The following is a 16760-nucleotide window of genomic DNA, read 5'->3' as shown; positions in this document are numbered from 1 at the left end:
AAAAAAAAAAAAAAAAAGTTATAAAACAAAATTGGCCTACATATTCAATGTTTTTATATTTTTTAGAAGAATTTTAAAAATAACTTTTTTTAACCTGCACTTATTTTTTTTTCTTTGTCTTCCAGTTGCCCGTCCAGCGGTGCGTGGCCTCTCAAGTTCACGTGATCATTTCTAAGTTGTTCATCTGGCTCCATCTTCTTGATCTGTATTGCCTGAGCATTATCAATAATATAACTCTCTGTGGCAAACATATTTCTCTTGTATCTGGATTTGCCAATGTAAGGGCTTTCATCTGGGGCTTTATCAATTTCAGCATACTAAAAGCAAAATAATAGACTTATGGTTTAATAAGTGACCTCCAAGCAGTCAAACGACATTATTCATTTTATTAGTGGCAAACATATCACAGAATTGCTCAAGTTATATAAATCCTACATGCCTAGAAGCTGAAAGATATATGTTATTCTTTTATCTTCTTCTTAATATACCAAAAAGGAAATTAGAACTAAAAATGGTCTCAAAAGAATTCTTCCTCCTACCACTGAAGAGTGAAAGTTTGGACTGATTGATTAAAGAAACTGCCTACAGTTATGTGATTTTTAGCACTGCTTGATCTCTCAAATTGGAAATATGGGTGTTTTATTTTGGTTTCTTGGCTCATATAAGTAAAATCTCAGTCTTTTTTTTTTTTTTTTCAGATACATGGTATGCAGCCATCAGTACAATACATTTTAATAACTGAAGTTTTAAAAATGAAATATATGATATTGGTTGGAATCACTGGGTCTTAGAAGTTTGGCATTTCCTCACTTGCAGTGACATTATGGCATTTGTACCAGTCATGACTGACTAATATTGAACCCAGTGATTACTGAACACACCATGTAAGGAGATGACTATTCCATGGTACTGAAGCACTTATCCCAGACGTCTGGATTTAAGGGAACTGATCAACCCATACACCTGGGAAAGATAGCTGAGAGTTAGACGACTGCTTTTGGTAATGGATATGGCTATGAGCAAAGATTTTTTACCTCTTTAGGATACTGTTCTAACTCCCTGAGCCAAATAATTCATAGATTCAACCAAAATACAGTTTACTCTTCTCATAACAAGAAAGTGGAATGATATCTGATGAAATCCCTTACATGTCCTCACCACCTGCCCTCCCCCATTCCATCCCATGTGGGCTTTTAACTTTGGGTTACTAAAAAATTAAAATAACTCACCTCTGATGGATAATAATTTAGTGGCTCAAATTTAGCATCAATTTTATAAAAGGCCAATTCCTGTTCCAGCTCATATTGCTTCTGACATGCTCGTGTTAGTTCTATGGTCTTCTGTTTTAGCTATTGGCCAAATTTGATATGAGACAACATATAGGATCAGTAAGTTAGTATAAAGATGTGACGATATGGTTAAGTTCTCATCATAAGTAATAATTATATAGGTTTAAAAACTCCACAGTAAGCTGCACAACACTCAGAACATTTTATCTTACTTCTAAATTATAAAAAATGAAACACAAAATTATCATTCCATAAGAGATCAAGTAAAAGACCTTTGAAGTTTATAAGCTGTTTCAGGATATAATGAATAATGATTTTTAAAATCTCTTACGTTTGTTAAACATGAAAATATTTTTGTATCAATTATTTTTGTGTAACTGGACTAATAAATACCTACTTCCTGATTTTCCAATAATTAGCACTAAAGAAATTAATTTCTTTAACTGACTTTCCAACTTTAACAATAGTTTCAAATTATAAGGGAAAATGATAACTGACACTAACTGCAGAGAAATAAAGAGGAATCAGAAAGATGAAAATAAGAGCTTGGTTTGAATTGTCATACTGTTGTTGCTATAGTATTTGTGGCTAATGGCATCGCAGTTTTAAGTGTTCAGAACATTATTCTTTGTAATAAAGAATAAGGGATGTAATAAAGAATAAGGGATCCAAATATATAATATTCAATTTTAATAAAGTAATTCTACTATAACTTTTTATTCTTAGAAATTTTTGGAGCTTGCAGAAGACAAATGATCCAATCTAATTCTCTGAATTTATAAATACAGAAATTAAGTTTCAGATTGGTGAACTGACTTGTCAAAAGTTACATATTAGATTAGTGTCAGAAACTAAATATTTTATTAACTAACTACTAGTATTAGCTCCTTTCTACTAAACCAAACTTTGAGTTTTTTCACAGATCCACTAAGTGATTTTTGTCTTTTTTTGGCCAGTGTCTGATGGTAGATATCAAAGAAAAAACATGCAGAAAAATTTCATTAATATAAAAATGCAAGCTGAAGAGAATAAAACATAAACAAACACAAACATTTTACACGGCCCAAGAAATCAAAGTCGTGCATGATTTAGCTCACAGTCACCTCCTGATTATCCATCAAAATGGAACTAACAGCCTAGATAACGGGTAACATTTGGCCAAATACTCAATGTGTGCCAGACATTGTGCTAAGCATTTTACATGTGTTATTGCACTGAATCTTTACAACCACCCAATAAGATGATAAAAGCTGCACAGCAAAGTTAAATAACTTGCCCAGTTTCACAGCTGGTAGTGGAAGAGGCAGAATTCAATTCCAAGTCTCCTGATTTCAAATCCAACACTGCCTATTGCTCCACGCTGCCTTCAATGTACTGCTGCAGGGTGTCCAGCACATTACCCACATTGATATTTTCACTGAATGCTCATAACTCTCCAAGTCTCAAGAAAGCAACTCACAATCAACACTGTCAACTAATCTTGGGTTCTCTCCTCAAAACTCATTGGCAATAGTGGCAAACAAAAGGCAAATGTGACTGGAATCATAGAGAATACAACTGGTCTCTGCAGGCAAATAATAATAAATAGGCTGTGCATTTCAAAGTCTTTTGTGTCTTTTGTGCATTTTGTGTCTTTTATAAGCCCTAGGCTTAGCATATAGTAAGCACTCAATAAATGTCTGTTGAATAAATGCATGAATAAAAGCAAAATAGAAGTCAAATGAACTGGAAAGTAGGCTAGTCGCAGTATTAGCTGTGGATAATCAAGAGTTGACTGCAGGTAACATATTTACCAATCAGAAAAATAATTCTTTCCCCCACATTCAAGTTTGCTCTCCTATATAAACATCCATTTAAAAAAAAATTCATACACACACAACCACATTTCCCAAGAAGACAAGCCAGTTTCAAAACTTAAAATGTAAGCAAGCATATTAATGCAAGTTATCATGCAAACCCTGAAAAACATAGTATGCAGTTCAGGCCTGGAAGAACTACCTTTAAGGAAGAATAAAGAATCAGCAGAAAAGGGCCTGCAAGAAACCAAGACAAGGGCTAAAGAAGCAAACAGATACTGTCACCTGGAGAATTAAACTGTAATAATACAAGTTTCTCTTTACTGAAAACTTACCATGGGAAGACATTGGCATTATTCTTACATGGACATATTTTATTGCCATTCTGAGTTACAGATTTACTACCTTCCGTTACTTGGCTTGATTCATTTCAAATTGTTTTCACACTCATTACCTTATTAAATCCTCACAATTCTGTGAGGCTAGCAGGACAGGTAAATAACCCTCATTTTAAATATAACTAAACTGAAGCACAGGAATTAAATAATTTGCAAAAAGACAAAGAGTAAATTTGGTTAATATTTATTGGTGGCAGGACAGGACTACTACGGTTTAAATGGCCACCAGAAGACTTATTTCAATGCTACTTTTCTTTTAGACATTAATCGGCCTAATGCATAAGCAATTACTTTTTTAAACTGGAAAACTTCACATAATTGCAGATGATATTATCATTAGATATTCTGCAAAAGATAATAAAAATGTTTTCAAATGTAAGCTCTTAGAATAAGACCCAGAATTATTTTAGGCATCTAATAGTCCTTGGGACTAACAGAATAGGCAGAACCAATATGAACTGGTAATTTAAAGAAGAAATACAAAATAGCCAATAAATATATATGCAATACTCAATGCTCCAACAACTATAAAAATTCAAAATTAAAACAAGATTCCATTTTTTTCTACCATATGTACAAATTCAAAATAATAATATCCACTTGGAAATTGGATACTTTCTTCCCTGCTGTGGAAATGTAAATTGGTTAGAAGTTTTTGAAGTGTGCATTAACATTTATCAAAATTTTAAATGCAAATTACATGGTAATTCCACTTCTAGTGGTTTATGCTAAAGAAATACTAGTATGAATGCATAAGGTATATATAGACACACACACACACAGATTTTCTCTGTAGTACTGTCTCTAATAGCAAAAAATGTGAAAGCAACCTAAATATCCATCAGTAGGAATAGGCTAACTAAATTATGAAGAATACATTTAATGGAACACAACACAGACTTTAAAAAGAGTGAGAAAGCTTTATATATGCAGGTACATATATTTTTTAACTTGGAGAGCTGTCCATGTATGCTGTTTTGTGAAAGTTAAGATGCTGAATAATAATATACAGTCGACTTTCCATATCTGTGAGTTCTGCATCTGTGTATTCAACCAACCACAAATTAAAAATATTTTTTAAAAGGATAGTAGCATCTGTATTGAACATGCATAGATATTTTTTCTTATTATTTCCTAAACAATATATTTATATAGCATTTACAATGTCTTAGGTATTATAAGTAATCTAGCAATGATTTTAAAGTATACTAGAGGATGTATGAAGGTTACTTGCAAATACTACACCATTTTACATAAAGGACTTGAGCATCCGTGGATTCTGGTATCCATGGGGGTGTCCTGGAACCAATCTCCCACAGATACAGAGGAATGACTGTATACAGTAACATTCCTTTTTTTTAATTACAAAAATATTCAAAGGTATAATATGCATAATTATATATACATTATGTAATTACATGTATACTGTATAAGCAGCATGGAAAACAAAATATTAATATCTGGGGAATGGGGTAGGGAAGAGTGGACTTTCATTTCTGCTAAATACAGTTATGTTGTCTAAATTTGTTACAATGAACATACGTTAATTTTGTATATAAATGTGTTTTTACTTTATTTTTATTTTTGTAGAGACAGGGTCTCATTATGTTGCCCAGGCTGATGTTGAATTCCTGACTTCAAGTGATCCTCCCGCCTCAGCCTCCCAAAGTGTTGGGATTAAAGGCGTGAGACTGGCATAAACATGTTTTTAAATGGTTAATGATAAAAATAACAATGACATAGAGAAGAGCACAGTCTGACTTCTAACAAAAATAGGTATAGAAAAAAAAGCAAAAACTTCTGACAGTTTACAAAACATTTATTCACAGCACAAACATATCAATAACATTATAAATAAGCAAAAGAGAAAACTAGGCAACTACAGTTCATAGTTTTGGGATAGTGGAAAGTCTTAAGGTCTGACATTTTGCCAAGGTTTTCAATGGGCTGACTAACGTGCACCAGGGAATCAGCATAAAGATATTATAAAGTTATTTTATCTTAGTAATAAAAGATGGATTCCATGTCCAAAAAGACTTATAACTCACGAAAATCTGAATAATTTTGCCAGATTGCCTTCTAAATGTTTTTGCCAATGAACAGCCTCACCTACAATGTTGTTTTTAAAAAATACAAATGTCTAGGAGTACATAATGCAGCCCAAGATCCCATCAGTCTTTTGGGAAGCCATATCATCCAGTACACCGTCAACTGCAATTCATAAGCCTTTCACACATATTTCTGTTAAACCACGTCTTCTCCATTATATGGTCAGGAAGTTGTATTTTTAGACCCAAGGGCAAAGAATTATCTGTCTTAAGAGAATACAGCCAAAGCAATGTAAAATATGAACTTACCAATTCATTTTTTGTGTTTAAGTCACTCTTGAGTTCCTCACAGCTCTGTTTCTGTAACATGGCCTCCTCTTTCAATGATTTGTTCAATTTATCTTGATTTTTAATTTCCTCAAGAAACCTTGTTTGTTTGCTCTTAAGCTCTTCAGTTTCTATCATCTTTTTTTCTAGGTCTCTTTCCAGTCTTTCCACTTCTTCTGTCAATGAAAATTTAATAGTTTATTTATCATTATATTTCCTATTTTTAAAAAGATAAGTATTTCTCAAAACAATAGCAAAAAAAGGCTAAAAATATCATAAACACAATTCTACTTTTAAAATTAGCCACCACGGTTTTGGAAAAAAGACTATCCTGATCTTGAAATTGATTTATATTAAGAGGCAAGAAGACATCATTTTGATGACATTTTTAAAAGATTAATACTTTACTTCCAAGTATTTAATCCAATTAGTGTGCTGATAAATGAGTTTTTTTCTAGGTGACCTTTGAAAAACATGCAATATTTGATCTGACATTAGTAATTACATTTAAAAGGATGCTGCAAACATATTTGCAAAATTTTGTATTATCTTAAAATTATTCAATGGCTTTCTGTTACTCTTAGGATAAGATCCAACAGGCTTGCAAAAAGGTGATAAAGCTCTTCATAATTTAGACTCAACCTCCCTCTTCTGCCTCATCTTCAAGCATACTCTACTGCAGCTTTCTTAAAGTGATCCCATTTCTTCAGATTTTTGATGCCTCTTCTCACCTATAGGCTTTTATTCACACACTTTCCCTAGAACTGTCTTCCTCTACCTCCTACTGAGCTATTTTGCATCCTCCAGGTCTTAAGTTTTAAAAAATATATATTGAGAAGCCTGCCCAGGCCCTATCCTGTCGCCAGGTTAGATGATTCTGAAGTATGCTCCCACGCTACCCTGAAATTCTGCTTGGGTGAACCTCCTGGGTTCACGCCATTCTCCTGCCTCAGCCTCCTGAGTAGCTGGGACTACAGGCGCCTGCCACACGCTCGGCTAATTTTTTGTACTTTTAGTAGAGATGGGGTTTCACCGTGTTAGCCAGGATGGTCTCGATCTCCTGACCTCGTGATCCACCCACCTTGGCCTCCCAAATTGCTGGGATTACAGGCGTGAGCCACCACGCCCAGCTCATACCTTCCTCTTTCTTCTCAAACTTCCCATGCACCTTCTTCTATTTTCTCTCTCACCTGATGATCTCACATTTAATTAAGAAAATGACCCCATCAATAAGAACTCCCTATTTTCCCACCACCACAGCAACAAAACTACCCACACCTGCACATATCTTCGCTCCTTTCTGAAGGAGAAAGTGTCACTCCTACCAAAGGGATGATTTTTTCCTTTTTTTCTCTAATCTCATTCTTTTGTCTTCTCAAGAACCAAAAGAATTGAGCCATGTCTTGTTTCTCCACTCTGCTTTCAGCTTTTATTTTTTTTTTAGACAGAGTCTCGCTCTGTCGTCCAGGCTGAAGTGCAGTGGCACGACATCAGCTCACAGCAGCCTCTGTCTGCCAGGCTCAAGTGATTCTCCTCTCTCAGCCTCCCAAGTAGCTGAGATTACAGGTGCCCGTCACCACATCCAGCTAATTTTTGTATTTTTAATAGAGACGGGGTTTTGCTATGTTAGCCAGGCTGGTCTCGAACTCCTGACCTCAAGTGATCCACCTGCCTTGGCCTCCCAAAGTGCTGGGATTACAGGTGTAAATCGGTACACCTGGCCTCCACTCCGCTTTTGAATATTCTGTTCATTTGGTTTTTTGTTTTCTGGCTTTGAGGTTTACTGCATTTGTTGTTTCTGCCCATTTCCTGGTCTGGAAGCCACTGGTGAATTTTTTATTTTTTACTTTTGATCTTTTAAAAAAATTATTTATTAAGTACTAGAAGAGACATTGTGGGAGAAAATTTCAAATCTCCAGCCAAATGTCTCCCTCCTATTCATTCTCCAATCCATTATAATCTAGCATCTGTTCCCACCATTTCTTTTTTTTTTTTTTTTTACATGGAATGTTAGAAATTTCTTTATTATGACTTATTCTTATTAAGCGCCAGCTTAATGCTGCAGAAAACTTCAAATCACCCTTGATAACCCACTTTCTTGTCTCCCACCCAAATTACTGATCAAGAGTTTTTCAAGTAAAGACATGCTCTTCTCTCTTCTGTATAAAACTTTACGAAATAAAGGCAAAAGATTGTGTACATCTCACTGGAAAATGCTGCCCAGGGCTCTGGAGACGGTGGCTGCCCGGGTTCCCTTCACTGTCCAGGTCCTGAAAGACTCTTGTTCATGAACTGTCTCTTCACAAAGCAAATCCACCACTTGCTAGGTTTATCATTCCGAGGGTCAAAAACTTTCTCACAAAGTCTCAGTCCAGTCTCTTGCCTTAGCTGTTGTAAATAGGCTCTCATCACTTCATCTTCCTGTTTGTTTGCAGGTTTGGCATAAATTGCGTTAAGTGGAAAACCAGGCTCTCCAGGAATGGGAAAATTAGTGATTCCCAATGTATACATTTATTTCTCACCTTGGCTTTTGGAATTGCACTTTTGGAGTTTCTTCAGACATTCAGAAATATAGAGAGTTATATATATCAAGGTCCTATCAGCTTCATTCTTAATTTCATAGTTTTTGAAGAAGACATTGGCCTTGAAGTAATAGATGGCTTCATCCACAATATCTGTATCTTTTGTCTCTCTGGGTGCAGGTCCTTTGAATTGACTTCTGATAGGTAACAGTGCCATGTTTCCGATGAGTTTGGTGTCAGGATCCATGAGAGAAGAGTGGTAAGCCGGCATCTTGGCAGCACCCGGATTCCAACCCAGAGGAGCAGAATCTCTGTTCCCACCATTTCTTAACTACTCCTGTCAAGATCATTATCATCTGTTGCCAATCTAAAGCACTTCTCTGCTTATCTCACTTAATATCTCAGCAACATTCAACAGAGTTGACCACTTCCTCTCTTGAAAGCTTCTCCGGGCTATTTCCCACTATTTCCTGGTTTTCTTCTACCTTGCTGGCCTCTCTTTCTCAGCTTCCTTAGCAACTACTTTTCTTCTTTCTCCCAGCCACCGCCTGAGTAAGCTGATTTCCATGGAATTTAACGTCATTTTTATGCTGATGTGACTCAGCATAAAATTTGTGTGGCTAGTCCAGATCTCTTTAAACTCCAGACTCACATTTCTGACTCTTTATTTGACACCTCCACTTAGCTGTCTCACAGACATTTCAAATTGAATATGTCCTAAACAAACCTCTGAATTCTCCATTTTTATAAATGATATCTCCATCTAGCCACTTACTTGAACCAAAAGCCTGGGGATTATCCAATCCATTAGAAAACGCTGCTATTTCTACCTTCAAAACTGATTCATCTATCTTTCATTTCCACAACCAACATGTTAAGTACAGGCCATCAACGTTTCTAACCTGGATCACTCCTATCCAAGTGTTAACCAGGGCTGACTCTGCTTAGCTTTCAAGATCTTGTGACTGCATTCAGATGGTATGGCATAGACTCCAGCCTAGATTACTACACTAGCCTCCTAATAGGTCCCTTCATCTCCATTTTCCCTGCTCCAAATCATTCTACTATGTATCAAAAATGATGTCCTATCCCTGCTTAAAAATTGGCAGCTGGGCACGGTGGCTCATGCCTGTAATCCCAGCACTTTGGCAGGCCGAAGTGGGTGGATCACCTGAGGTTGGGAGTTCGAGACCAGACTGACCCTGTCAGAGAAACCAGAGAAACCCCATCTCTACTAAAAATTAAAAATTAGCCTGGCGTGGTGGTGTGTGCCTGTAATCCCAGCTACTTGGGAGGCTGAGGCAGGAGAAACGTTTGAACTTGGGAGGTGGAGGTTGCAGTGAGCTGAGATTGCACCATTGCACTCCAGCCTGGGCAACAAGAGTGAAACTGTGTCTCAAAAAAAAAATTGTCAATGGCTTTCCACTGCAGCTGAAATAAAATACAAATTCCAAGGCCCTGTGCCGCCTCACACCTACCTATGTCTACACACTTTTTATTGAGCTGTCCTCCAGTCTATCTGATTTTCTTTCACTTCCTTAAACTCACAGGGTCTTTTGAACTAAAGAACAAGCTGCTCCCTCCCCTTAATGCCATTCTTCACGCGGCTACCCCTCTCTTCTCTTTGCTTTCAGGTTAAATGTCACTCCCTCAGAAAGCCATTCCTCTATGCCACAAAGAGGGCTCCCCTCTGTTACTTTATCTGATTTATTTGCTTTTTGTCTGTCTTCTCTGCCAAAACATAAGCTGCATGGATGCCAGTACCATATGTCTTGCTCCCCATTGTATTCTTAGTGCCAAATACAATGCCTGGTTCACAGTATACATTCAGTAAATATTTGTTGAATCGATTTATGCTGCCATTTCCTGTGTACATTTTAATAGCATTATAAAGTTCATAATACATATTTCTAGATAACTTCTGAAACTAAATTCCTCCCTCACCGAAATTTATTATTTTTTTAAGTTTAATCTTACCTAAACTGAATCTCTCAAAAGCCTCCTGTCTATCCTGAGTGGTTACTGGCTGACCTTCCAAACTTTCCAGTGAACGGAGGTGGAAAATGGTAAACTGGAGGTAATGAGGAAGGGTCACAACTGGATTTTCAACTAGGATCAGAGAAATCAAATCTTGAAGCGGTTTCAACTTGCTTATATCTTGGAGCTGAAATGATATAACATTAGTATTGGTATAATGTAATTTAAAAATCATAGCATACCTAAAGGAAGTTACAAATCAACTAAATTTAACATGGCAAGGAATCTACTCATGAAACCAATTACCCAAAAGTAGTGGTAATACTTTTGGGTATTTCCAGTATGGAAAGGGAGTATATGAGTATTTATGGTATATTTGGGCAGTATTAGGCATTTTTCCATACACTGTTTCATTTATGACTCCTCACAACAACCTATCATGTAAGTATCATCTTAATTTTACAGATGAAGAAACTCAGGATCAAAGAAGTTAGGTGACTTGCCCAGAGTTCAAAGCCTGTAAGTGAATGAAACAGGATTTGAATTCAAGTTCGTGTAACTCTCAACTTTGTCTTTTCATTATACTGATTCAACAAATCAAAAAATGAATGTTTATAAAAAATATTTTGGCAAATCTTCAGATAACTGTGCTATAATTGATAGTTTATTCAGATAGTTTATTCTCAACCTAAAAATGTTGAGAAACAGTACTCCAAATAGCTAGTACAAATAAATCTTCTCTCCCAAGTGAATGTGCAGCACTCTTCATAATGCCAATGTCAAATATCAACGGGGTGAGGACAGCATACAAAATTATAAATAAATATTTATTGATTTTCCTATTGCATAGCTGACACTAAGTTGACACTATCTAAGGATCAACTACTTCAGGAATATTTATGGCAAATTTTAGATCTATGGCTACCTCTTCCCATCATCCCATAGCGTCAACAGCTCCAAGGTGATGCTGTACAACGTGGGTTTGGGCTTGGGCTCTGACGCTCCTGGACTGTCACAGGATAAAATCAGAAAGCATAGGTATTGTTAACAACACGGCATTAAATGAATATTGCTTCTTCTTATTGGCCTCCACTGGTGAAGGCTTAAAGAATATAGCTTTAGACTTATTTAGTGTTTTAAAGTTTTTTTTAAAGCATTTTTCACATCTATCATTTCATCCGAGCCCCCATAATACCCCTGTAAAGGAGGCAGTATAGGGATTATTTTCCCCAAACAGTGAGTTTTAGAGGGATTAAAGAATTCTCCAAGGTCATGGAAGGCAATTCTATAGAGACTCATCTTTGAAGTCACATTTTTCATTTTCTATTCTACAACTGATGTTCTTTAAATTATAGCACAGTTTTCCCAATTTTAATACAAATTTAAATAAATTAACATTTTTACTAAGCAAATGCTTATTAAATACCTACTGTGAATAAATACCATAAGAAAATCATAAACTATACTCCAGAGAAAAATATACAACATCATCTAAATATGTAAATCATGATAACAAAGTTGCTCTATATTGAAAAGCTAGTGATCAACCTCTTGTAACACCTAACATCATAATCAAAATAAACTGGTAAATTTGAAATGAAAAGTTAATACTGTCAAAAAAAAAAAAAAAAAAACCCAGAACTTTCTTCCAGGCATTCAGTGATCTGGATTCTGGCACAAAATGTGACTCTGGATAAGGGACTTAACCTGTCCTAGACCTACTTGTTACTACCTAACTCATAGCGATAGAAAAATAATCTGTGTACCGCTTTCTTAACAAGAGTGTTATGAGGCTCACATGAAATGATAAATGTAAAAAAGCTAAGAGATCAACTCTTGGTTACTATGGAACCCATGCAAAATGAGGACTGCTTGTATTTAATGAATCTAGAAAATCATGGGCTATGTCTGAATCTAGTGTTTAGACAAATGACTAAAACTTTAAAAGAAGAAATCCCATTTTTAAAAAACTTAGATATGTTTAATCTTTTATTTTTCAACAAGTCTAAACATTCCTGCTATTTTGAATAACTTACCGATGATATCTTGTTGCCTTTCAAATTGAGGACTCGCAAAGATTTTAACTTCTTCCCTAACCATACTGGAATATGCTCAATTTCATTTCCTGCAAGGTTAAGCTTTTGCAGATTACACATATTTTCTATGCCTTCAATTTTGCTGGAAAGCAAAGGATAAAATAAAATTTAGTAAGTATAGAGTCTCTCATTGTATTTTTAGAATAAACAGCCTTAGCTCCATGTGAGATTATTTTTCATAATGATAATTTATCAACTCTTTTCATAAATGAGAACAAAGAAAAGTGGCTAAAGCCAAATTTATCAGAACAGCTAAACTGCCAACCTTTTATTACTATGCCAGGAATCCTATCCATCTTATTATTAGACTTTGCAACTCCATAACATAGAAAAGAAAAATTTGTCCATGGCAATCTCACCAACTACTGCGAACAATACTAGCAAACAGCCAGCAGAGAGCTGGGAAACTCAATAGCACCCTGTGCTATCTGCTACATTCCTGTCCAAAAGATGTTCTTAATTATTGCCTTAAGTCATCATAAAAAGATTAGCTATGCCAGCAGGATATGGGAGCCCATAGATGATACTGTATTTATGAATATAAGTAATTTAATCAGAACTTTTAAATAAAGCATTTATCACACATATTGATGAATTCTGACTGATGAAGCTTTTTCCCAAGTCACTTCTAGTTTATTTGTCAATTTAATTCCTTGGTCAATTTTCTATACTGCACAAATACTTCAGAGCTTCTATCTACACTAGGTAAATATTTCTAAGCTTCTCTACTTTCACTTTTATTTTGCTGAAAATATTTTCATCAGAATCAACTTTTTATACAACTTTTATAATAAGGGTTTGGTTCATTAATCATTTTTTTTCACTTCAGTTTTGTCATATCAGAACTTCTGCCATTGCTATTCATTTTCTTGGCAATTCTATCTACCAAGTCTAACTTGGGGGAAAGCATACAGATATTAATAATTTCAAGATTTGATTATTGTATCATTTTGTCTATAACAAGTTTTCTATATGCAGTTTTAGCCACTGTCAGTTTTAGTATATTTATTTCTCACAGTAATATTTACTATGAATTGGAAAGGATTGAAAGCATATTTCTTGTAGCAATGAGCAAAGAACATCAGAATCAAAACAGATTAGAACATCTTGGGGGTCAAAACGGCAAAGTTAAAACATTCTGCTTCATGTCAACATTCTTTTTTTTTTTTTTTTTTTGGAGACAGAGTCTCGCTCTGTCGCCCAGGCTGGAGTGCAGTGGCCGGATCTCAGCTCACTGCAAGCTCCGCCTCCCGGGTTTACGCCATTCTCCTGCCTCAGCCTCCCGAGTAGCTGGGACTACAGGCGCCAGCCACCTCGCCCGGTTAGTTTTTTGTATTTTTTAGTAGAGACAGGGTTTCACTGTGTTAGCCAGGATGGTCTCGATCTCCTGACCTCGTGATCCGCCCGTCTCGGCCTCCCAAAGTGCTGGGATTACAGGCTTGAGCCACTGCGCCTGGCCTCATGTCAACATTCTTAACGCAATAAGGTAATAAAATCACAGACAATATCTGAGAAAACTCCCTGTCATAAACTAAATTAAGATATAATTTGGTGCTCAAAAATATATCTCTTTGATAATGCTAGATGTTATTCTGTACTTCAGTAATGCCAAAACATAAAGACAATTACCTACCATATGTGAAGAGATAGACATTCATTTGATCAATGAATAAAGATAAAAAATCTTCTGTTCCTGTGTCAAAGGATTCTTTCAGTAATGTGGATAACATTAATCTACCTCTCTAACAAAGCTACCTACAATGCTACCTAAAGATTTTGTTATATAACTCACCTGATTTTGTTATAGGATAAGTTGAGTTCACGTAATTTTAACAGCTTGTCCAACTTTTCAATCTTCCCTATTAGATTATAGCTGAGATTCAGTACTTCAAGTTTAATACATTTTTCCAAATTCTCGATATACTAATTGGAAACAAATGAATAAATACTTTACACAACAGATGCCTTGACATACAGTATAATATTTACATATGTGCATCAGGGACTGTTTGATCAGTCATCAGAAAATAATATACCCTTACTGTTCTCCTGGACAATCCCTTGATGCAATTCTCCTTGACTAGGAGTAATAACTCTACTCAAGCTACCAAACTCTCCTTGCCCTTCAGTAGACAACGACATTGTCTACATACTAAGAAGCTCAAGACTATCCAACAAGATTTCCCTCACTATCATTCCCTCTACCTCAGTTTTGCTATACCTCTCCCTCTCATTCCCCTCTTTTCTTCCAAAAGGTAGTGCTATGGTTTTAGTTTATTTTCTGAAGATCTTGTTTGCTATAAAATCTATATAATATGTAGCTATTTAAGCATATATAAATATGTTTGCTATAAATTCTATAAAATATGTGTGTGTGTGTATATATATATATATATGCAAACAAGATCTTCAGAAAATAAACAGTGCTAACAAGGAAATAAAGACATCTTGTGACAGAGTGCAAGGCACCAACATGGCAGATTTTGCCAGTTTTGTTCACTACTCTAGCATTACTGCCTGGTGCTAAATACTTGTTGACTAAAAGAATGAGAGTGCAACTGAGGACAGGGTGGCTAATTGTGATTGGGTGGTAACAGAAGGCATCGGCCTGGAGGACAGAATGAGACCCTGTCTCAAAAAAAAGAGAAGACCTCACTAAGTTGAGACCTTAATAACAAGAAGCCAGCTGTATGAACATCTAGGTTGCCCAGGCTGGAGTATAATGGCGCGATCTTAGCTCACTGCAACCTCCACCTCCCGGGTTCAAGTGATTCTCCTGTCTCAGCCTTCTGGGTAGCTGGGATTACAGGCACCTGCCACTACGCCTGGCTAATTTTTGGTATTTTTAGTAGAGATGGGGTTTCACCACGTTGCCCAGGCTGGTCTCAAACTCCTGACCTCAGGTGATCTGCCCACCTCAGCCTCCAAAAGTGCTGGGATTACAGGCGTGAGCCACTGTGCCCAGCTGCTGCTTTTATTTTAACTTTTTAAAATACATCTTTCATTAAACACAACTTTTAAGTCTTTATGCATGTTAAATCTGTCAATACTTTTCCTTTGTGGTACTAGGGTTAGTATTTGCTTAGGGGGAACTTCACCACTCTAAGATTTTTAAAATATTCTCATATACTCTCTCTAATACTTTTAGAGCATTTCTGCTAGTTGGTTTTTGTTTTGCTTTGTTTTCATTTAGTTCTTCACCCTTCTGGAATTACTTTTTGTGAATAATATGTGGTAGAAATCTAAGGTTTTTTTCTTCCAATTAAAGGAATTAAGTTGTCTATTATAATGTGTTCATGTTGTATAGTTTATGAATAAAGCTGTAAACACTCTAGAGCAGAAATTAGCAAACATTTTCTGTAAAAGGCTGATATGGTTTGGCTGTGTCCCCACCCAAATCTCATCTTGAATTCCCATGTGTTGTGGGAGGGACCCAGTGGGAGGTAATTGAATCATAGGGGCAGGTCCCATGCTGTTCTCGTGAGAGTAAGTCTGATGAGATCTGATGGTTATTATAAGGGGGAGTTTTCCTTCACAAGCTCTCTTTTTGCCTTCTGCCATCTATGTAAGATGTGACTTGCTCCTTTTTGTCTTCCACCATGATTGTGAGGCTTCCCCAGCCACGTGGAACTGTAAGTCCAATTAAACCGCTTTCTTTTGTAAATTGCCCAGTCTTGGGTATGTCTTTATCAGCAGCATGAAAACGAACTAATACAAAGGCCAAATAGTAAATGTTTTTGGCTTTGTAGGCCATATAGTCTGCGGCAACTACTAAGCTCTGCTACTGTAGTGCAAAAACAAACATAGACAATATGTAAACAAATAAGTGTGACTGTGTTCCAGCAAAACTTTACTTACAAAAATAGCAGGCCTGATCTAGCCTGTAAGCTGTACTTTGCCAACCCCTTCTCTACAGAGTCAATATTGTAGAGAATATTGAGTAATAGAAACCTATTAATTTGGAGATGTCATATACTTCTGATTTAGAATATTCACTGGAAACAATAAAAGGTCTGCCACAAATTAGGCAACATTAGGATAATTTTTTTTCACAGTTTTAAAGCACAGAAAAGTTAAAAACAGTATCTATGCTCAGAAATTGTGGGTCCTACCTTAAATTTCTTGCCACCATCTTTAGAAAGAGAAAGGTTCAGAGACTTTATCAATGCCAAATTGTCCTGTTTAGTAAGTTTTTTAATGAGGGCCTCTGTAATATATCGAACTCCTGCATGTGAATCAGCTCCTGAAATTACAGAAACAGATCATCATCAGTAGAGGAAAGACATGAATATCACAAAGAACAAATC

At 36.0% G+C, this 16760-nt stretch overlaps 2 protein-coding genes across 8 annotated transcripts in view; both read right to left on the bottom strand.

Moving 5' to 3' along the window:
* LOC105487153 (centriolin) overlaps positions 1-16760 on the bottom strand; it is a 96167-nt gene that overhangs the window by 64618 nt on the left and 14789 nt on the right. For 6 of the 7 annotated variants that reach the window (XM_011750473.3, XM_011750480.3, XM_011750477.3 and 3 more), the window contains exons 4-10: positions 16566-16696; positions 14246-14376; positions 12394-12535; positions 10358-10544; positions 5841-6034; positions 1230-1349; positions 95-317 (exon numbers count right to left, since the gene is read on the bottom strand). In XM_011750473.3, coding sequence (XP_011748775.2) covers positions 95-317; positions 1230-1349; positions 5841-6034; positions 10358-10544; positions 12394-12535; positions 14246-14376; positions 16566-16696 — 1128 coding nt within the window. The remainder of the gene's footprint in view (positions 1-94; positions 318-1229; positions 1350-5840; positions 6035-10357; positions 10545-12393; positions 12536-14245; positions 14377-16565; positions 16697-16760) is intronic. The other variant, XM_011750476.3, reaches the window with a different exon arrangement.
* LOC105487152 (actin-related protein 2/3 complex subunit 3) lies at positions 7904-8707 on the bottom strand. Its single transcript, XM_011750472.3, is given in 1 exon segment — positions 7904-8707. A coding segment is annotated over 1 exon segment (537 nt). The 5' UTR covers positions 8652-8707; the 3' UTR covers positions 7904-8114.

This window comes from Macaca nemestrina, chromosome 14 (assembly GCF_043159975.1).
Source record: "Macaca nemestrina isolate mMacNem1 chromosome 14, mMacNem.hap1, whole genome shotgun sequence".
NCBI classification, from domain to species: domain Eukaryota; kingdom Metazoa; phylum Chordata; class Mammalia; order Primates; family Cercopithecidae; genus Macaca; species Macaca nemestrina.
Note: the sequence above shows the minus strand (reverse complement) of the source record. Positions and strands in the feature narration are given on the sequence as shown.